Raw genomic sequence first — 23,296 nt, 5'->3', positions numbered from 1 at the left:
ATCTATAGATGCTCTTTCATTAACATTCCAGATAATAATCTCACCAAGATCTTTAAACTTTTGTACTACCTTAATTTTTTGATCGTTATGGAGTATGATATGGGATGTGTCAACTGGGAAGCTGGGCATCATTTCTGTTTTCTCAAACGAAATTTGCAATCCGACCTTTACCGCTAATCATTCTAGTTGTTCTATCTGAACCTTTGCTTCATCAATATTGTTTGCCAACATCGCCAAATCATCTGCAAATGCAAGTTGAATCTTTCTTCCAATCTTAACAGATGGTGGACATATCTTGTTCCGTTGACGCTTTATTTTTTACAGCTCACAATTGAACAATAATGAAGACAATCCATCGCCTTGTCGAAGGCCAGTATGAATCTCAAAAGGTTCAGAGAATTCATTTCTGAACCTTACTCTAGCTTTAGTATTTCGAAGGGTGACTGCAACGAGGTTGACAAGTTTCTGATGTAAATCAAATTGGTTAAGAATTGACAGTAGAGATTCACGATGGATACTATTGTAGGCTTTTTTAAAATCGACAAACGTGATCACTAGTTTCTTGTCCTGACCCTTTGATATTTCATTATCCATTTAAGACTAATAATTTGATCAGGACAGCTTTGTCCTGGACGAAAGCCTCCTTGATATTCGCCTAGTTCACCATCGAGCTGTTCATGAACCCTGAAATACAGAATGTTGGAAAAAAAAATTACAAGTAATATCCAGCAGGGATATACCTCTATAATTATTTGGATCCAATCTATCTCCTTTTTTGTGTAGTGGATGGATTATTGCAGCATTCCATTCCTCTGGTAGCTTCTCAGTATTCCAAATGTCAGTAAGATGTTTGTGTAAGTTCAGAATAATTTGTACATTTGCATATTTCCAAAGTTCTGCCACTAGTTGGTTCTCACCTGCTGCTTTATAATTCCGAAGTGAGTTAATCGCTGCTTGTACTTCATCTGGCTATGGTTGTATAACTTTTTCTAAATGCGTTTTGTTTCTTGGTTAGGGGTCAAATTCCAAATGATGTTCAGGTTCCGCGCTATTTAGTAACGGTTTGAAATATTTAGCCAGTATAATTGAATTGTCATAATTGTTATGTGCTACTTTTCTGTTTATATCTTTCATCATAAGAGTAGGTGGAGTGTATTTCAACTGGTACTGTTTGAATGTCTGATAGTAATCTCATGTCTTGTGGCGATTGAAGGCATCCTCGATAGATTTTAGTGAGTCCTTATGAAATTGCCTTATGACCCTTCTAATTTCTTTGGCAGTCGATCGTCTAGCATTTATCAATTCCTCCCTGCAGCTTTCAGTTCTCTTTTGTTTGTCATTTAACCAGGCCTTACGTCTACGTTGAATCGCTACATCACATTCCTCATTCCACCAAGCATGTTTCTTGCATTTCCGTACAGGAGCTACTTCTTCAGCCAAGGCTTTTAATCGATTGACAGTGGCTTCTAGATTGTCACTTAAAGGTACTCTTGATCTCTTGTAATATATCTGATTATTAATAATATAACTAGGGTCATATGTTGTCTTTGTATCTAACTTTTGAGGTTTGTTTTTTTCTTTTAGATGTCAGTTTGATTTAATTTTTGAAATGTAGTGGTCTGGATCAACATTGATGCCACGCGGCACTTTAACATTATAGATTTCTTTATGGAATTTCTGATCCATGGCCACATGATCTATCTGGAACTCTCCTAGCTTGACGTCAGGACATTTCCATGTCATTAACTTATGTGGCCTTCTCTTAAACCAATCCATTTGTAGTACAAAATTCAGTTAACCGTTCCCTATTCTTGTTTGTAAGTTTATGCACTGGCCATCGTCCCACCACTCCTCAGAATTTCTTCTTTCGTCCTATCTTCACATTACAGTCTCTAAGCCGAATTTTAATGTTAGTTTCCAGTATGGTCCTTAATAGTTGATCAAGTTCATCCCAGAATTTTTCTGTTCCATCCTTGTCAGTTCTATTTTTAACATTAGTTGGAGCATGAATATTTATCAGTGTGTATCTTTTGTTTTCCACCTTAATTGTTAACAATGCCATTCTTGAGAAATTGGATGAAAAATCCTCAATGGACTCCAATATTCTATTGTGTAGCAAGAAACCCACACCGAATTCAGGAAGATTTTCTATTACCCTTTCTCCTGGTGGTCCCTTATAAAGTCAATATCCTCCTGATTCAATTGTGTCCCGGTCAGTATTGCGTAACTCTTGAAGGGCTGTGATAACTGTGTTCTGTTGATCTAAGACATCTGTTAAATGTTTCAATTTACCAACTTTCCTTAAAGAATTAATATTTACTGTTGCAAAATATGAAAATCTTCCTGGTTTGTTAAATTTTAGCACCTTATTATGTGGAATATGTTGCGTGCTTGTGTGTTCATTCAGTGCATCACTAGGCGCTTCGACTCGCCTTTGTCCTCCGTGACACCCCACCGTATCCGAATGGTGTCTTCGCCCGGATAATCTCGGCATGACTGCCCAAACCAGTGGATTCTTTCAATAGAAGACTCCTCATATTTGTTTGATTATCTGATCAATGATCAAGTGTCTGACCAAGGTCAGGGTTCACAATTCCAGGTGTGATCTGGAAAGGTGATGGGTGAATTATGAATGGTGAAAAATGAGATTGATGGGACATGTGTTTGGTCCGCGAGAGCTATTTTATTTCGCTCAAATCCACCAGCACGCTGGTGACGACCCCCCTATCCACCACCTGGGACGCGCCATCTAGGAATACATCTCTGCTCCTATTACGACACCGTAACAGATTCGTGGCTAATAGAAATAATAAGCTGTCAATTTTCCTTGGTAGCTAATAGCACTTTGATAACCTACCCAGCATGTAAAGATTTTTATAGATAGTAAAACTTACCTCAAACACGAATGACTTTGGTTTGCTTAACTCCCAGTTCTCAGTAAAAGAATTCATGAATGGTGGTGGTGGTTTTGTGTGTGTATATGGGGGGTGGGGGGGGGGGGGGTAATGCGTGTGCATGGGTGTGTGTGTGGGGGGGAGGGGGGCGGGAGGCATTTTGTTTGAGGGAGAGATGTGACATAGATCACTGTATGAAGAAGAAAAATAACATAGCTTAAGATGATTGTGTAAATGGTCATAGTGTAGACATACTTATTTCACTGAGAAAGTGTATTATGGTGGTTTATTTATTTATCGTATGGCTAGGCTCATGTCGCACAAGGAAATATTTTTTTTTTCTTTTACAATACATATACAGGTATTTGACGTAAAAAAAAGTCATGATTATAAGGTGATTAAATTTACATTCAAGTATTTACAAAGAACAGGTCAGGCTTATGTCCAACTGCTGAACACACACAGTTGATGCCTTAGTTGCTAATAGGAGCTCCTCCAGATAGGAAAGTGTCAATTTGGGCATGTTTATATTATGTGCTAAGCCGTTTGTTGTTCTGCACCACAATCCCTGTTTGTACACGGAGTGAGCACGTCTTTCACTATTTGTCCTTATTCTATTGAGTGCAGACAATATCTTGCGACCATCTTCAAAACCCTAGTGGCCTGGTCGAGATGCGGGACATCTTCAGCTGTTCCGGTATAACGTTGTTCTGCCACATTTCTGTCCATCAGTCCACCGTTGTTGCTCCATTGTCCATCAGAGATTTTGCGCCTTGTAGAGGTGGGTGATGGGAGTGAATTCTGCTTTTACTGATTACAGAAATGTCCCTGTGCATGGGGAGATAAGGATCATCAGCTATTTTTGCAAACTCCTGCTCGAGAGCAGCTTCACAGTGCAAAAGTTGGGGAGCTATATGGCTGAGAATAGGCAGCCAGAAACTTGAAGTATTTCTTACGTTCCTATGATGATGCGCATAGTCCGGTTGAGCTGCGTATCGACGAGTGTGGTCTGCAGTGCAGCGTTCTGCCACAGGGTACATCAGTCCGAGAGTAGATGTCCGTAATGTTGGAGCTAATTATCCCCATGTCGTGCCACAAAGTTTCTGCAAGATGTTGCTTCTTGACTTCATCCTAACAGCAGTTTTCAGCAAGTGCTCGTTGAAGCTGAGCGTCCTGTCATGAGTGATCACTAGATAATGTGGACTTTTGTTATGGCACAGCTGTTTCTCTTCAAAATATACCTTTATTTCCTTGTTTGTGAGCTTGTTATGGTGGAGGCTGGTGACTTCTGTTTTGGCAGCACTTGGTTGTAGCCTCCAGTTATGGAAGTATTTGCCAGCAATTCGTAGGTCTTCAGTCAGGACAGACTCAGTAATGCTCGGGTGTTTGTGGGTCGCAGCAAGAGCCCAGGTGTCAGCATATCCAAATTTCCTTGATGCTTCTTAGACATGTCTGCTTTATAAAGGAAAAAACAGAAGAGGGGCTAGCACTGATCCTTGTGGAAGGCCATTATTAAGCTTCATTGGAGGGCTCATTTTGTCACCCATTAGAACTTGGAAGCTACAATTGCTTAACATAGCATTGATGAGTTTCCAATTTTAAGGCATGGCATGACTCCTTAAAAGTTTGAATATAACCCCTTGTCTCCACAAAGTGTTGTAGGCCTCTGTAATAGCTATAAACAGAGTTGAAATCTTTTGTTTTGAAATCCTGCTTCAGTACAAATTGTCAGTGAGACAATCTGGTTAGTGCAGCTGTGGTTTGGGTGAAATCCCTCTTGTTCGGCAGGCAGGTTTTGGAAAATTTTGCAGCTGATTCCGTTATGGAATATTCTTTCCAAAAGTTCACATACTGTGCTAAGTAAAGCAGTGGGTCGGTAACTTTGCATTTGTCGTTTGGTTTACTTGGTTTTAAGATGGCTATAATTTTTGTTCTTTTCAAATTGTGTGGTATGTTACCAGCTTGGAGGATATCACTAAAGAATGCTGCTAGCAAAATTTTTACATTCTTCCCACTGTGGAATTGGAATTTTGAACAGATGCCATCAAATCCAGTTGCCTTTAGTTTGACTCAAGTTTACAGGCTAGTTTGAGAGCCTTCAATTCCTTTTTAACCGCAATTGTAAGTGATTGGGTCTTAGGAGTTCTAGAGGTGGTCACAGTGTTATTTGCTACTTGCTCGGGTCTAGTCTGACGGGTCGGTACCTCCAAACTTTCTCAGCAGGAACCGGGCTTTTCTGCTCGAGGTGCAGAAGCCTGAGGTCTCGGCTGTTTCAGCCCACTGCATACGACGAGCTGTGTCGATACTGTGCAGAGGTTCGTCAACTAATGCACAGTCACTGTTGTCGCAAAACTGTTTGTACAGAGTATCAAAGTTTTATGTCTTCCAGGTATGTATTCCTTTCAGAAGCCCCTTGGGATACATTTATTTGCTGTGGATAGTATAGCCCCAGTGAATCTCTTATAGTTTGTGCTTATTGGTTGGATCCATCCCACACATTTTTCCAGATTTTCAAAAAAATGCAGACCTGTCGGCTCTTTTAAAATTCTATCTAGGTCTGCGAAATAATCTTATTACAGATATGCTTGTACCTAATTTGAGAAACACTGGGCAGTGTTAGTTGACACATTCAACATCACAGCAACTCATCTTTACCACTGTCTTGCATATTGCCTTTCTATACATATATGGGCACTGTTAACACTCTCCATTCGTATGGGGGGAGGGTGGGGGGGGTCGCCATCCGGCCATCTCGATTTAGGTTTTCCGTGGTTTCCCTAAATCACTTTAGACAAATGCCGGGATGGTTCCTTTGAAAGGGCACAGCCGATTTCCTTCCCCATCCTTCCCTAATCCGAGCTCGTGCTCCGTCTCTAATGACCTCGTTGCTGACGGGACGTTAAACACTAATCTCCTCCTCCTCCTGCAGTCATATGTGATACTCTCTTCTTTATAGACATGTCTCACCGAGCCCCACAGTAAATCTACTCCAGCTTTCTTTTTTTCATTCAGGACATTCTCAAAGTGTTTTTTTCCTCACTCCTTAATCTTGCCCTTACCTCGGAATACAGATTCCGAGATGAGGGTTAGATTGAGGAACAGTGCAGAAACTATTTTCCAGTACTCGCCACAGTTGGTCAGACGTATTTGAAGTGACCTACCCTACTTAGTCTCTTCCTTCATCTTTCGGAAATGACAACCGCTGAGAATAATCGAAACAGTTTCTGATCTCCTGCTTATGTGGAAGTGCTAGCTGCTGTAATGAATCGAGGTCAAATCCATTAGCAGAAGCTACTTGACTGCCTATTACGCCTTCTGATTTATTAAGTGTGCATTTGATATTACTCAAAAACCAGTACTAAGCAGAGAAAGGGAAGCTGAAAGATGGAACGAGTATAAAGACAATCTGAAAAAGGGAAGTGAACTTGAAGGTAGGAGAAAGGGGTGTAAATGAAAATGAGATAGGACATGTAATATTGGGTGAAGAATTTGGTAAAGCACTGAAAGACCTAAATCAAAACAAAGCCCCTGGTGTAAATGACATTTCCACAGAACTATTGATATCGTCGGGAGAGCCAGCCGTAACAGATTTATTCCACTTGGTGTGCAAGATGTATGAGACAGGCAAAATATCATCTTATTTTAAGAATGTATAATTCCATTTCTAAAGAAAGCAGGTGCTGACAGATGTGAATATTCCAAACTATCAGTTTAATAAGTCATAGTTGCACATTACTAGGACAAATTATTTACGGAAGAATGGAAAAACTGGTGGAAGCTGATCTCAGGGAAGATCAGTGGATTTGGCAGAAATGTAGGGATGTGTGAGATGATACTCACGCTATAAGACTTACCTTAGAAGGTAAGTTATGGAAACCTTTGTTTACAGTTTTAATTTGGAGGAAGCTTTTGACAATGTTGACTGGAACACATACTTTGAAATTCTGAAGGTGACAGGGAAAAAATACAGGGAGCAAAAGGCTGTTTACAATTTGTACAGAAACCAGATGGCAGTTACAAGAATCGAGGGGCATGAAAGGGAAGCAGTGGTTGAGAAGGGAATGAGACAGAGTTGTAGCCCATCTCCAGTGTTACTCAATCTGTACATTGAGCAAACAGTAAAGGAAACAAAAGAAAAGTTTGGAGTAGGTATTTAAAATCCATGGAGGAGAAATAAAAACTTTGAGGTTTGCCGATGACATTGTAATTCTTTCAGAGACAGCAAAGGACTTGGAAGAGCAGTTGAATGGAATTGACAGGGTCTGGAAAGGAGTATATAAGATGAACATCAACAAAAGCAAATCGAGGATAATGGAATGTGGTCGAACTAAGTCGGGTGATGTTGAGGTAATTAGATTAGGAAATGAGACACTTAAAGTAGTAAAGGAGTTTTGCTATTTGGGGAGCAAAATAACTGATGATGGTCGAAGTAGAGAGAATATAAAATGTAGACTGGCAATGGCAAGGAAAGCGTTTCTGAAGAAGAGAAATTTGTTAACATCAAGTACAGATTTAAGTGTCAGGAAGTCTTTTTATGGAAGTATTTGTATGGAATGTAGCCACGTGAAACATGGATGATAAACAGTTTAGACAAGGAGAATATAGAAGCTTTTTAAATGTGCACATTTAATGAATGAGGAAGTACTGAATAGAATTGGGGAGAAAAGAAATTTGTGGCATATCTTGACTAAAAGAATGGATTGGCTGACAGGACACATTATGAAATATAAAGGGATCACCAGCTTGGTATTGGTTAAAAATTTTAGAGAGAGACCAAGAAATGAGTTCAGCAATCAGATTGAAAAGGATGTTGGTTGCAGTACTTATTTGGAAATGGAAGAGGCTTGAACGTATGGTAAAGTAACGTGGAGAACTGCATCAAACCAGTTTTTGGTCTGAAGACCACAACAGTGATATTACTGTAATCTTTAAATTGCAACTAATTCTATCCACAAAGCATGAATGTTGTTTCCACTGTGTAAATTCAAAACATGTGGTAAATGTTTACAAGACTTATTTTTTCGTTTTGTCTCATGTTTAAACTGTGTTACTCTTTGGCTGACAAGGGATCTTATGAACTGGCCTCCTTTGATTTTCTTCATACATACAGAATTTGAAGCTCTGTTGCTGTAGCTGTAAATCTGTTTTCTGAAGTGGGATGATTTAATGCTCACAAAACCTCTAAATAGCCATTGAAGATTAGAATAACTAGTGACATTAAGTACAAAACATATCGAGGTTGTTGATAAAGCCACTGGTAGCTCAGAATGTAGCAGACAAGCCTTATAACCGTAAACTCTTGTTTGGCTCTCACAAATAGCAAACATTTTTATTTAATTGTGCTAAATTCTTTATTTATTACCAGATTGAATTGTTAGTTTAAAAAAATTGAATCATAATTTTTCGATAAAAAATACACTACTAATCGTGTGAAATGTGAGTATTCACAATAGATTAATATTTGGCACAAAAATGTGGAACGTCAAATAGAAAATATACTTTTTTTATTTCTAGAGTTTGAATCGTAGCAGTGGCAACACATTTTCCATAATCCACATTGCTGGGGTGGGGAGGGGGGGGGGGGGGGGGAGAGAGAGAGAGAGAGAGAGAGAGAGAGAGAGAGAGAGAGAGAGAGAGAGAGAATCATTAATTGTTGTTGACTTATATTTACATAATACTTTCTAAAGAGGTACTGATATGTTAGTTGGGCGCAGAACATGAAAATATCTTTCACACACTTTCAGTGATGTGTGCTACTGAGTGGGGGCTGGGGGTCTATTTAATGGCTGTGTTAAAAGAAATTTTTAAAAATGCCAGTTTTGTTAACTGTTGTTGACTTTTACTCATGACATGCTTTTTAGATACCTTTTGATGTGCCAGTAAGGTGCTGAACCTGAAAATATTGAACATGACATTCACTGAGGAAAGTGTCACGTACTAGCAAGGCTTAAATTTTTGGGTTATATTAATTCATTTATGGAATCAGGAATTCATAGAAAATGATAAATATTTTTTTCGAAATTTTAAAATGTACCGACTAGATTACAGTAATTGCAAAAGATGAGCAGAAAGGACCACCATATCTCATAATTAATGTGGATTTTTAATAAAAGTAAATAAAAAAGTTGCAAGGTGCTAGTAGTGATGTTTGAACTAGCTATGTTATGGACACAGCTACCAGTTAATTTTTTAGTGTGGTAGAAATGTTCTGTATTTAACAGCACGTGGAAATCTTCTAATATTCAAAAGGGATTTCTCCAAGTTTTTGTGAGGATTGCATGTTATTTGTTTAGTGCACTGACCTTAAAATCCTGTAAGTATGAGTTCCCTTATAATTTTAATTAAATTTTACTGTTTATGTGACTTTTTACTCCCCTGCCTTGCCTTCGAAGTGATTCTCAGTAATGAAATGTGCAACTCTCGGTTAACTTCTGATATACATAAGTTTAACCACTGCCTCAACAAGGAAATTACTGTTTCAGATATGGCAACACTGGGAGAGCCACAAGGGGACTTCCGGGATTACCGAATAAGTGCAGTTGCCGAGTCTGAAGATAGTGACGAGGACCTAGAAGGTAAGAGCTGCCCGTGTTCTGAAAAGTGCTGTCGCAAAAGTAGTTACAAAATAAATGGTGAGGAACAGTTCCCTCAGTACCTAGTTTGTACACGAACTGATGAAGAGTAATCAGTTGTGACCACAAAACTGTTGTTTTTTTGTTGAGTATATTGAGAACAAATTTGGGAAGTAACCTGAATCGACAAATTGTGAAGTGGCTCAGTCTCGATTTAAAGTAGTGATTCCTGCTCAGTCGCAGGCATTGCCCTCCTGTGAAGGATTCGGTAATATTCCCGGCAGCTCACGAGAGCCTTCACTCTCCCCCCTCCTCGTAAACAGATGAAGAATGATACACAAACTCGGAACGACAAAATGTCCTCGGCGAATGCCATGGCTCACAGTGGCCTATATACGAGGTTATTCGTAAGTACCTCAGAGTTTCGGAAGAAGACCACGCACAGACTAAGAGACGTACAGAAAATAGACACCTATCGGTAGATTTCTCCAAGTTTTTAACTCACATGAACAGGTGCTCACCTGTGGCTACCATTACTGTGGCACGGCAAGCGTCTAAAATGTTCCTAAGTTGGGTTTTAACAACTACACCAGGTAGAAGTTCACAACGATTCTTTATTCCTTTCAGGAGGGTACACTGAGAACAAAATTTACACAGAGAACTACCTTCCACGTACGCAAACAATCTGGACTCTGGCTATTGCCCGAGAGTCGGACAGAAAATAAACAATCTACACGGACAGCACTACAAATGACGCTTCACTTCGGACAGTCGTCTACTTTGCCGGCACACCGACGAGAGCTATCGAGGGAAGAGACGTGCCGCCCTCTCTGCACACGTGACTGGCAGGGTCGTGGCTGTGTGGTACTGCAGCGGCCTCTGGCTACAGTCGGTGAGGCTCCTCGCTCCCCGTAACCGATGCTTCCGGAGATGTCACGGCCGTGTGCGTGAGCGACGCCGTTTCTCACCTGTGCGGCGTAGTTGTCGTGCGAGTTGTGGATGGCGCACCGTAGCACTGTGCCAAACTTACCGTTCACATCCTGACGTTTTGTTGTCGATATCGGTGACCGCATTAGTTATTCGACCGTGCTACTATTACAAATTAAGTGGCAGTTGACGCTGAAACATATGATCATTGACATAACACCATTAGAAAAAATCATACGAAGTTGAGTCAGTTGATCGTGGGAGCCACTGAAGGGGAGGACAGTCACAATATTTGGCATGTTCAGTCAAACAGTGAGGCAGTAAGGCACTAAAGTGGTAATGAAAGTCTGAAAGAAAGTGTGATGGAGCACAGTCTTGTTGCAAAATAAACTCTCCACTGTCTTGTTGTAATTTTGACATAAGCACTAGCTGCAGTGGGGTACACAAAACCAGTCATAGTGTTCTCAGCAAAGAAAAATGGTCCGTACGTTTTGAAGAGGACACTCAACAAAAGGCACAGGCTTTAGACGAATCACGAACGTGTTCCACAGTCTCGTCAGTTTTAGAACGTGTGACCATTTTAACGCTACATTGCAGAGTGTGCACGAGTATGATGGTGTGGTTGATTGTGGGTGAGCTTGAGAAAGTGAGTGCAACTTTGTCTCAGATTTCTTCTTACCTCTTTTATCACATTTTCTACATTTAACAACGTGCGTTTTCACTAATTTTCATACGTGTGCTGATAACCTCGCCATTGAGCTCCCTCTCCCACAAATACCCACATACCCACTATCTAGTGTGGATGTTCTGTGCCCCAAACTCAAACATTGTGGCAATTCACCTTTTCAGTTACCTCCCTGAAAACCAACTTCTTCCTTCAGTAGCCACTGCAAGTCATTGAAATAGTCAGAACGAAGGTTAGTGTCCCAGATAGGCAGCACTTGCATGCTTTGCAAGTCTGACAGACAGCAAAGTAAAACTTTAAAACAGACTACTGAAAAAGTTACTCCTCGACAACTCCTTTTATTCCGCAGAAGAATTTCTGTTATTTAATGTGTAAAAAGTGGTGGGTATGAATTGCTCTCATATCTGTGTATTTAAAACAAAAAACAATAAAAAATGAAAAGAAAACCTATAAATATTCAGCCTATAGCCATATTTACAGGGCGTATTCAGATAGTAAGCGTACTAGATTTTTATATTTTGTAGAAAAAGTGTATTTGAAAAAATACAGGATATTGTTGATGCACTTATTAGCTATTTTTCCACATAATCACCATCCCATTCAGTGCATGTAGTGAACTGTGGCACAAGCTTCTTAATGGCTTCCTCAAATGACCGTCCTGCCAGCTGTTTCCCATACATCAGAAACTCTCTCTGCACCTGCCCATCGATGATGATCTGAAGGTGCCAAGTCGGGAGAATATGGGAGATGGTTCGAAGCATTGCAACCACACAAGTTCAGTAGTGTCTCGGTGGTCGAGGCTGTGTGAGGACGGGGGTTGATGTGCGACAAGCACAATCCTCTAGTCAGCATTCCCCTCCTTTTGTTTTGAATGCTCTTTTTGAGGCAGAAATTCGACCAAAATGATGCGTGTTCGGTCCCGAAACACTGAAGCCACAATTTTTTTAACCCAAAATTGTAATTTTAAATTTTTTGGCAGACGGGGAATTGGAATGTCGCCACTGTGACGACTGTCTTTTTGTCTCAGACGTGGAATGAGCCACCCGCATTTCATCTCCAGTCACAGTAGAGCTGAGAAAATCCTCACCTTCCAACTCGATTCGAGTCACTCGAGAAACTTGCAGTTTTTCTTGTGCTGCCATGTCAGCTATTTTGTGATCCGTCTTGCACACTGTTTCTGCTGTGTGTCTTGTATAAAGTGTTCCTTGTTCTGGTCGGGGGATTCCCCTCTACCACTCGGTGCTGCAAACCCTCAAAAAACTAAAACTCACAGCCCGTTACGGTTACAGCAAACTTTTTTCTTTACAACACCTAAGCAGCTATTCTCACGGAATGTGTTATACGACCAGTGTGTTGTTTTGTACCAGATCTTTTACCTCGTACTTAGCATGAAACTGTTGCTGAAACATCACAGCTTAATCACATTTAGCAAATTTGAGGGCACTCCATTATACACCGTGTTCTGACACACTGTCTCCGTGGAGGTGCAGTCTGCATATACACCGTGGGGTGAATTACGGATTGAAACTTAGAGATACGCTGTGCACTCTGAGCGGTGTCTGGTTTGTGTATGTCTTGTAGCTTTTGCACAGTCGTCTTCTGAAACCACAGAGATACTTTTGAATAACCCTGTATAACAAACAGTAGATACTATTGCTCGTAATGTTCCTGCTCGTCTATTTCTCGAGTACTGAATTTGTACAGAATTTAAATGTAATTGCAGTTTACTCCATGATCGTGGGTTTCTTGCAATGTGTGTAAAATTATTCAGGAAGATGAAGTGCAATACGTATTGTACTTACCTTTCCGGATTCATTCTCTCGACAATTGTCGATCGTAGTTGTGTCATTAAGTGCCTAGATTTTTGCTGTTTTGCGTACAGTGTGGAGACCTGGTCAGCTTTTAATTAATTTCAACATCCAAATTCATTCTTCCATTTATTTACATTTTCTTGGCAGGCCACTGTAACATGTAACTGTGTTACTGCACACTAGCACAACTTACCACTCTGCTTGCTCAGCCACAACTTTACACACTACTAGCCATACTACAACTATGTTACATCATCTCCTATGACTGAAACTCTTGATACATATAGAACTGTTAAAGTAGTTTGAGTATACAGAAATCAATTTAGTGAATCTATACCAATTAATGATCTATAATGATTAATCACAAATTGAACTTACCGTTACCTTGCCGCAATATGAATTGGAGAGTCTGATACCTGTTGAAGTGTACTCCTTTGCCTTAAACATTTACATGTTTTATTTTGAGTTTCAAAGGAGACTTGTATCCCAAAAGGAGAAAGTAATGATTTACCACGGTGATGAAAAGCTGTACATTCTATCTCTGTGTGACGTTTCTCCATTTATTGCAAATGATCCCATCTGTGTGTAACGCAGTCAGCAACTGCACGAGAATGCTCCTCAAGATTGACCACTAATATTTAAAGTCAGCAAAGAGCAACAATCTGTTCGATCTACAATTTGACACATTTTAAAAAGGGAAAGAAATGTACTGTAGTTCACGATCTCGACTGTCGCTCATATTTTGGAGCGTATAAAAAGTGCAAATACCTTTATTCAGTTCACACGGTGGCAAACTTTGCAAACTTGGCGATTGAGCCGCTGCCTACAGTTGGGGTGAAGACATCCACATCCGTGCCATTGTTGGGCACCGGTGGCCATCCAAATACATCTGTTTGGGACTGAGACAACATTTCCTCCTCTCTCTGTTCCTGCTAAATTCTTCTCATAGCTAACCATCACAAACTAAGAGTTACCTTCCTCTGGGCCCACCCGGAAGATTAACTCTGCCTCGCATCTTGACTTGAGCCTCGGGTTGATGGAGCAGCAGGCTGTGGGCAGTGGAACAATTTGCTCGTTCTTCACCCCAGTCGGAGATAAATACCAGAATGACAGTAATGATTAAAGAAGAAAAAGGACAAGAGAGAACCAAACGTAAAGGTGGATCCAGCAGATGCAACTGTATTGGGTACCCCTCTACTCCACCATTGGTGCCGAAATTACGGTTGCTGACTAGAGACGGCATAAAGTATAGATTGCGAAAAATAGCGTACACAATTCAACTCCGAGCAGTTAACAGGTTCCAGAAACGTGTTGAGTGTTTAATAAGCTCCACATAGGCCACGAAGTGCTCTGAATATGATGAAATACGGGATGTGGCTATAAAATAAATGGGACTATTGCTATAAAACATTTTATTTAAAAAACATACATGTTTAGTTATTGCTACCCTCAATATACTCCCCTCCTCTAACCCTACAATGTTCCTTGAAAATTTTCTGTTGCTGGGAACAGTGCTGAAAGTTTTACTGTGTGACTTCCTCGATAATATGTGTCGTGTTTTCTCTCAGGTGCTTCAGCGAACTGAAATTTTATTTCTTTTAATGCAGATTTGACCTCGAATGAAGAGATAAGTCGCATGGTGCTACTTCAGGTGAATAAGGTGTTGGTGTAACACTGGGATGCTGTTCTTTGCTGGAAACCTCTTAAATCATTTGGAATCTTGATTTGCTCACTTGAGCTTTTTTTGCTCTCAGGATTGGCACTTAGTTTCTGGATCATAAATGACAAACTAATATTCATCACATATTATCACTCTTTCCAAGAAATTAGGATAATTTTCAGTGTTATTCAAAGAATCAGTACAAACATTTCCCCAAGCTTTGTTTTCTTTTGTAAGAATTTTCAGCACCAGTTTCGCACATGCTTTTCTTGTGCTAAATTCCTAATGTAAAATATGCCGTATGCATTCTTTGACAGTTTCTAAAGTTTCAGCAATCAACTGAGTACTCAGCCAAATCACATTACCAAATATTTTGATATTTTCATCTATTTATTGATGTTGGAGGGCCTCCTGGGACTTGGTGATCTTCAGTGTCTTCTCGGCGATCTTGGAAATGCTGGAATTGTGTAAAGGCTCGGGTACACAATAAACAGTCTTTGACATTACATTTCTTTTAGTGAAAGATAGGTTTTGGTAGCAGTTTTTCTGTTTCATGTGAAACTTTATGACAATTCCTTGCTCTTTTATTACCCTTATAATTTTTCTAGCAAAACAAAATAACAGCTGTTATGCAAACAGAGTCTGTGGCCACACTGATTTGTCTGCAGATACCAGAAATATCACACTCGACTTTTTAGGCTTCACACTCCACAGCTATTGGCAGTTAATCTTTGGTGCATGCGTGCAGTATCATCCCCATTGTATTTCCCATTACAGTAGCAGTGTTTTCTAAGTGTACTATGTGGTTGCCTTTTGTTTTTTTGAAGACTTGAAATGGTTTATTGGTGCACCCTGTGGCAAATAGGACTTTGAAATACAGATGTAAAAACTACAACCTCCAAGATCGCTAATTATAATTTTATTTATGACTACCATTTTTGGCAAATCTTAGTTGTCATCACTGGTCTCAGGCAAATACATCTCAATACATCTTCATAGTATGTACAGTATTCCGGGAATATGAAGAAAGTTATACATCGGCATATCAAAAATAAAATAAGATTTACATAAAATATCATGCAGGTTGCACGGACTACCCCAGCTCATATTGAAACTCCTCTTTCGTCATATTGACAGTAGGCCTATTTATTCTGATATATTTGTTTTCAGTAGTCAAAAACACAGCTGTATGTATTAGTACAAGTAGCTATGCACTCCTCTGAAACTGCTTTTAAATTTTTGTCTAAATATTGTATCATACATGAAATTTATTTACCTTTCATTTTCTGAACTCTTTGCGTGTGCCTTCCTCATGGCTTGTTCTGTGTTTGTGTGACTTCACATTTTTTACTTTAATGCCTCGCAATGGGCTTTGGTTGAATGGGCAGCAATGTAATCGATAAAAGCCAATAAGTTAAACATTAGGTCCAACAAAGTTGACACTGCAGTTGTTTTGTTGTACTCAGTATCTTTCCGTCTTATGATTGGCCTTCCTCCTACTAAAAATATATATAAAAAACAAAGATGCTGTAACTTACCAAGCGAGAAAGTGCTGGTAGATAGACACAATAAAAACACACACAAACACACCCACAAATTTCAAGATTTCGCAATCCAAGGTTGCCTCATCAGGAAAGTGGGAAGGAGAGGGAAAGATGAAAGGATGTGGGTTTTAAGGGAGAGGGTAAGGAGTCATTCAAATCCCGGGAGCGGAAAGACTTACCTTGGGGGAAAAAAAGGACATGTATACAGTCGCGCACACACACATATCCATCTGCAAATATACAGACACAGGCAGATTTACACACGTCTGCCTGTGTCTGTATAAGTGCAGGTGTGTGTGTGTGTGTGTGTGTGTGTGTGTGTGTGTGTGTATGTGTGTGTGTGTGTGTGTGTAGAGAATCCTTAAGTCACCCAAACAGACGGAAGTCTGATGGCACCAGTGCCCACGAATAATAGTGTGTACACACTGCAACATGTCGGGAGCATTGTCTGTTGATGGGCGTCTCGAATTGGTCAGTCACAGAGCTCAGTTTCTGCACTTCCAGTTTATCGATCATTTGACAGAACCCCCTCGACTGCATGGTTACCGTACGTAGCATAAAAGTGTTTATGTTCACCGCAATCTCTCTTTCTGCGACGAGAATTCAGCTATAGCACCAATGCTCGGAATGAGTATTTTGCATAGATGACAATTTGAGGATTGGCTAAGACTCTGCTATATTTCAGAATTTTTGGAACTTTATTATATTATTATTATTATTATTATTATTATTATTATTTATTTTAAGGCCTTCATTGGACCACTGTAGTCAAAAATACAAAGTTCTAAACAAGTTGTTACACATGGATACAATTTGGTTCAACAATAACTTAATATATTTAGGTAATATAATTATTAGAGGCTATTCTTATATGAAAGGTGTTTTGTTCTTCTGTCTGCCCAATATTTCTTCATTTTTTCAGATATTTTCTTTCTTTCTTCATCTGAGACAACTCTTCCTGTACTCCTTTCATTGATTTTCATTTGTAGTCTGGTTTGCGGGTCTTGCAGTATTCTGGTTTTATCTGTCTTGTTTTTTAGGTCGTCTACTGTAATTTGAAGTTCTTTTATATCTTCCTTAATTTCTGTGATCCATTTAATGTCGCTCTTGCTATTCCACAATTTTTGTATTATTTTTTTACTAATTCTGTTTTCTGGAGTTCTCATCAGATGTCCAAAGAATGAGATGCGTTTCTTCCTGATTGTGCTCATGACTGGTTCTATTTTCTTATATACTGTTTCATTTGATGCTATTCTCCAATGTCCATTTATTTTATACTGTTTATTTATACATGTCCTAATTATTCTTCTTTCTATTTTTAGTATTCTGTCAATTTCTGCTGTATTAGTTGTTTTGAAGATAGTTTCAGCTGCATATGTTATTTCTGGTTGTGTAACTGTTTTATAGTGTTTTAATTTTGCATCTATAGATAGGCTTTTTTTGTTGTATGTAGTTTTGGTAATGTAATTTGCGTAGTTCAGTTTTTTTATTCTATTTTGACATGATGGCTTCTCATTTAGATTGTATGTTATTATTTCGCCTAAATATTTAAATTTATCAACAATTTTGATTTCCTGTTCTCCTATTGTAATTTTGTTTGCAAGTGGTGGATCAGTTTTTTCAAATGATATTCTAAGGCCTACTTTCTCTGCTATTTCTTGTAGTGATTTCACTTGTTGCCTGGCTTCTTGAACGGTGTTGGCTAGGAGAGCAAGATCATCAGCGAATCCCAAGCAGTTTAAGCTAATATCATCTTTTGCACTTCCAATTCTTATCCTCTTTGGATTGTCCTTGTACCATTCTCTCATTATGTATTCCAGTGCACAGTTGAAAAGTAATGGTGATAGGCAGTCACCTTGTCTTAAGCCTGTTTTTATGAGGAATGGTTCCGAAATTTCTCCTCTAAACTTCACTTTTGATTTGGTGTTGGTTAGAGCGAGTTGTATTATTTTAATTAGTTTTGGATGGAGTCCTAAATTTCTTAAAATTTTTAATACTGAAGGTCTGTGGAGACAGTCATATGCCTTCTTAAAATCTACAAATGTTATTGCCAGAGGTTTGTTCCGTTTCTTGTAGTATGCCATAATCAATTTTAAACTAATTATCTGCTCTGCACAGCTTCTCCATGGTCTGAAACCTCCCTGATATTCCCCTAACTCCTGTTCTAATTGCTCCTTGATTCTTTCATATAGGATCTTGGATAGAATTTTATATGTGCAATCTAGGAGAGAGATTCCTCTGTAGTTGTCTGGGTTGCTCTTATCTCCCTTTTTGTGTAGTGGGTGGATGATAGCTGTGGTCCAATGTTCGGGAAATTGTTCTGTTACCCAAATTTTTGTTAGAGCCATGTGTAAGGAGGTCTTGACTGTGTCACTTGCATATTTCCACATTTCAACAAAAACATGATCTTCTCCACATGCCTTATAATTTTTTTGTTCTTTAAGAATTTCTTCTACTTCTTGGAAAGTTGGAGGGTCTAGTTTGTTAGGTTTGTTTTTTATTGGGGTATTTATGTTGATTTGTAAGGGTTCTTTGGGTTCCTCGCAATTCAGAAGTTTGTAAAATGCTTTTGCCATGATTTCTGCATTTTCCTTGTTAATGTGTGCCATTCTTCCATCTTCATCTTTCAGTATTAGTGTAGGGGCCTCATATTGTTGTAGTTGTTTCCCAAAGATTTTGTAGTAGTTCCTGGAGTTGATTTTATGATAATTACCTTCTATGGACTTTATAATATCTTTATGAAATCCTCTCTTGATTCTTCTAATATTTTGAGTGAATTTTTTTCTTTCATTTTTTAGGTTGATGGCATTTTCTTCAGTTTTATGTGTTTGAAACTTTAACCATGCTTGGTATCTATCTTCATGGAATTTGTCACATTCTGATGTCCACCATGCATGTTTCCTTCGTGGGTTCAAGGGAGCTAGATTCTCTGGTTCTTTTTTAAGATTAGGTACTAGTTGTTCTAGATCATCTGTTAATTTGATGGTTTGTGTTATTTGTTGGTACTTATTATTTAAATTAGCTGGTGTGGGTCAAACCTCCTTTGTATTTTATTAGTTTTTCCGGTCCTCTTCTTTAACGGTGTGAATTTGATTTTAATGTTAACCATATAATGGTCTGAGCTTGTGTCTACTCCTCTCAGTACTTTAACATTGTGGATCTCCTTATGAAAATTTTTGTCCATACAGACATGGTCTAGCTGCCACTCGCCCTTCCTCCAGTCTGGATGTTTCCATGTTTTAAGTTTACTTGGTTTCCTCTTAAAGTATGTTGATTTAGATACAAGGTTGTGTTCTCTGCAGAGTTCTACAAGTCTTTGACCATTTTTGTTTGTAAATTTATGTGGGCTCCATTTTCCAATTATATCTTTAAATTTCCTTTCTTTTCCCAACTGAGCATTGAAATCTCCCAATAAGATTTTTACATTCTTTTTATTTACTCTGTTCACAGTTTGTTCTAGAAGGTCCCAAATTTTATCTACCTCTTCCTTTGTTTTTGTTAGACAATTTTTTTCATTTGTTGGGGCATGAGCATTTATTATTGTATAAGTTTTATTCATTGTTTTAAAGCTTAGAGTCGCAATTCTTGGTGATACTGCTTGGAAATCCATTACTGAATCTATTATTTTTATGTTTACTAAAAACCCTGTTCCAAACTGGGGACATTGTTTCATTGCCCTCGGTCCTGGTTTCCCATTATAAATTCTGTATCCTTGTGATTCGAATGGGTCCTCTGTGGTGTTTCTCATTTCTTGGATCCCTGTTATTAAAATTTTTTGTTTATTTAGTTCATCTGTGAGCTTCTTGAGTTTTCCAGTCTGAAGTAGTGAGTTTATGTTGTGTGTTGCTATATAATTTATTTGCTCATGTTTAATCTTCTTTTTGTGTTTTAGTGTGCATTTGGATGGTTGCAAACGCTCTGATACGTTGCTGTCTTCTAGTTGACTACCCACCGAATCCGATGTAGCCTTTTCCTGCCTTTTTGAGCAGGACGGTGGAATTTTTTTCCTAAAAGACCTTTCCATTTTTGACTGTCGAAGGTTGTCAACCTTAGTTGGAGCAAGCTCCAATTTACAACTTCGGTTGTTAACCACAGAGGGTGTGTTTGGTCCGCGAGAGCTATTTTATTTCACTCAAGTCCGCCAGTAAACCGGTGAGGACTTCCCTATCCGCCACCTGGGACGCGCCACGTAGGAGTATCACCTCTCCTTCTACTATGGCAGCATAGTAGGTTACTTATGTATAGAAGAAACATCAGATTTGAATCACCTAAAAGGTCAGTTACCTAATGGGGCTTTGCTTGCTGAACGGCCATTGTATACCGTACAGAAGTAACCTGCAGTGGCCGTTTATGTCTGTTACTGTACATCTGCTGTACTGTCTATTGATCTAATTAAAATCGGGCATAGGTTACCCTAGAAATAGCACTTTCGAAACACACATAACAATGTCAATTTTGAAAAGGGTAAAATATTAATAAATTTTGGTTTTATATTGACTTTAACTTTGCTGGTAAAATCAGTTCAGTACACTTCAGAATTCAAATGAATAGAAAAGAAAAGGGGGGGGGACCCTGAAACTGTTATGATCACTGTACTGAAATTTTGATTATTGAAAGTATTAAGCACTCAAGATTTCCAATATGTGAGTTACTACTCTTTTTAGCTTATTTTCTCCTCATTTAATTACCATTTTATCTGCCTCAAATAATTAAACTTCATTACTAAACCAATTTCAACATTATCTTCCAACTTTGCCAGACCTATATATTCATTAACAACAAAGTTCTTTAAACAATTTTCTGACATATCTAGGTCTGCAGGTAATCATCATTAACATAAACTTTAAATCTTCATCTCGGGACACTCGGATTGCACAACATGTGGAAAGGACCCTGTCTAGGTTAGCGATGAGGATAATTAAATGATAGGACAGTTCTGGTAAAAGTTAAGTTGTTATTGAACAGTAAGAAACAAAAGTAACACTGGTCCACATGAATACAGTACTAAAAGTTTCAACCTGTTCGTATCGATGTGGCGGTCGGCAGGCGGCGAGAAGGCGAGGCGCTAAGCACACATATAATCACAGCTATGGCTCTCGAAGTATCGGCACTTTGCTTCTTCTTAGTGTCGCAATACTTTTCCATTTAGTGCCTATGGAATATAGCCATGCTGTATAGTCGTCGGAAACGGCACATCCGAGGCTCAATGAAATCACGTTTTCCAGGAGAGCCTCCTCGATCCAGAGCGTGTTTCTCAGACCGATGCCAACTCCTACTACTACTGCTGAGCCCGTTATGCCGTGCCGCGCCCGTGTGCATTTTCCCGCGCTCGCCTGCCATCCACCTTTTACCGCTCCCCTACAGACAGGGTATTTACCAAAGGTTTTGCATTCTACATATCCTAATACATTGCCTACGTATGGACCAGGCGCACAATTACAACTTTAACATTGTACAACAGTTTCAACATTTCTTACATATCCATTTTGTTATAATATTGCTTGCAATTTGACATAAACATTAATATTCACATCGAAAATTGTTCACAGTTTCTTTAACATAATGACATGAAAAGAAAAAAGAAATGAAATCAGAACATCGCTTACACTAATTTATCGAAAATCAGAAGAAAAAATTATTATATGTACAGTTGGTGTTGTTACAGGTTGTATACATGGAAGAAGCCTGGAGATACTGACAGGTTTCAGATAGATTATATAATGGTAAGACAGAGATTTAGGAACGAGGTTTTAAATTGTAAGCCATTTCCAGGGGCAGATGTGGACTCTGACCACAATCTATTGGTTATGAACTGTAGATTAAAACTGACGAAACTGCAAAAAGGTGGGAATTAAAGGAGGTCGGACCTGGATAAACTGACTAAACCAGAGGTTGTACAGAGTTTCAGGGAGAGCATAAGGGAACAATTGACAGGAATGGGGGAAAGAAATACAGTAGAAGAAGAATGAGTAGCTTTGAGAGATAAAGTAGTGAAGACAGGAGAGGATCAAGTAAGTAAAAAGACGAGGGCTAGTAGAAATCCTTGGGTAACAGAAGAAATATTGAATTTAATTGATGAATGGAGAAAATATAAAAATGCAGTAAATGAAGCAGGCAAAAAGGAATACAAACGTCTCAAAAATGAGATTGACAGGAAGGGCAAAATGGCTAAGCAGGCATGGCTACAGGACAAATGTAAGGACGTTGAGGCTTATCTCGCTAGGGGTAAAATACGAGGGTTATTCCAAAAGTAAGGTCCGGTTATAAAAAAAAAATCAAAACTAAAATGTTTTTTCAAAACAATTGTTTTATTTACATTCCTTACATCTTTATCTATTTTTCTACATAACTTCCATACTTATTTAAACATTTGTCACATCGTTCAACAAGCTTTTGAATGCCCATGTTATAGAAATCGGCCGCCTGTGACGATAACCAGTCCTTAACTGCTTCTTTCACTTCATCATCTGTGTCAAAGCGCTTGCCGCCGAGAAACTCCTTTAAGTAACGGAACAGGTGGAAATCACTTGGCGCCAGGTCCGGACTGTAAGGAGGATGGTCCATCTGTTCCCATCCAAATTTCTTGATCAGAGCTTGCGTTTCATTTGCAGTGTGGGGTCTGGCATTGTCATGCAACAACAAGATTCCAGACGACAAAAGACCACGTCGCTTATTCTGGATTGCACGTCGAAGTTTAGTCAGGGTAGCGCAGTAGGCGGCTTTATTAATCGTTGTTCCTCTCTCCATAAAGTCGACTAACAATACTCCACGTCTATCCCAGAACACAGTCGCCATAACCTTACGTGTTGAGATTGTCTGCTTTGCCTTGACCTTGACTGGCGATGACGTGTGACGCCATTGCATTGACTGACGTTTAGACTCTGGAGTGATTTGAGAAAGCCATGTCTCATCCCCTGTGACAACATTGTCTAAAAGACTGTCACCTTCCTTATGATATCGCTCCAAAAAATCAAGAGCAAAAGCCATTCTTTTCATTCGTTGGGGCTCAGTAAGCAGCCTGGGAACCCAACGGGCACACAATTTGTGAAACTTCAAATGTTCAGACACAATTCTGTACAAAGTTGTTCTACTCACATTCGGAAAATGCATGTCTACGTCTGTAATAGTGAATCGGCGATCTTCACGAATTTTTTTGTCAACCGCATTGACCAAATCGTCTGAAATCACTGATGGTCGGCCACA

The 23,296-nt window shown here is 39.1% G+C and overlaps 1 protein-coding gene across 4 annotated transcripts in view; it reads left to right on the top strand.

The window, feature by feature from the left end:
* Positions 1-23,296, top strand: part of LOC124718901 — a 191,533-nt gene that overhangs the window by 86,092 nt on the left and 82,145 nt on the right. For all 4 annotated transcript variants that reach the window (XR_007005935.1, XM_047244548.1, XM_047244549.1 and 1 more), the window contains exon 2: positions 9,377-9,469. Coding sequence is in view for 3 of the 4 variants with exons in the window: in XM_047244548.1 (XP_047100504.1) it covers positions 9,379-9,469 (91 nt within the window). In the remaining variant the exon portion in view is untranslated. The remainder of the gene's footprint in view (positions 1-9,376; positions 9,470-23,296) is intronic.

The sequence above is a fragment of the Schistocerca piceifrons genome, chromosome 10, assembly GCF_021461385.2.
Source record: "Schistocerca piceifrons isolate TAMUIC-IGC-003096 chromosome 10, iqSchPice1.1, whole genome shotgun sequence".
NCBI classification, from domain to species: domain Eukaryota; kingdom Metazoa; phylum Arthropoda; class Insecta; order Orthoptera; family Acrididae; genus Schistocerca; species Schistocerca piceifrons.
The sequence above is the reverse complement of the archived record's forward strand: the minus strand, read 5'-3'. Positions and strand labels throughout refer to the sequence as shown.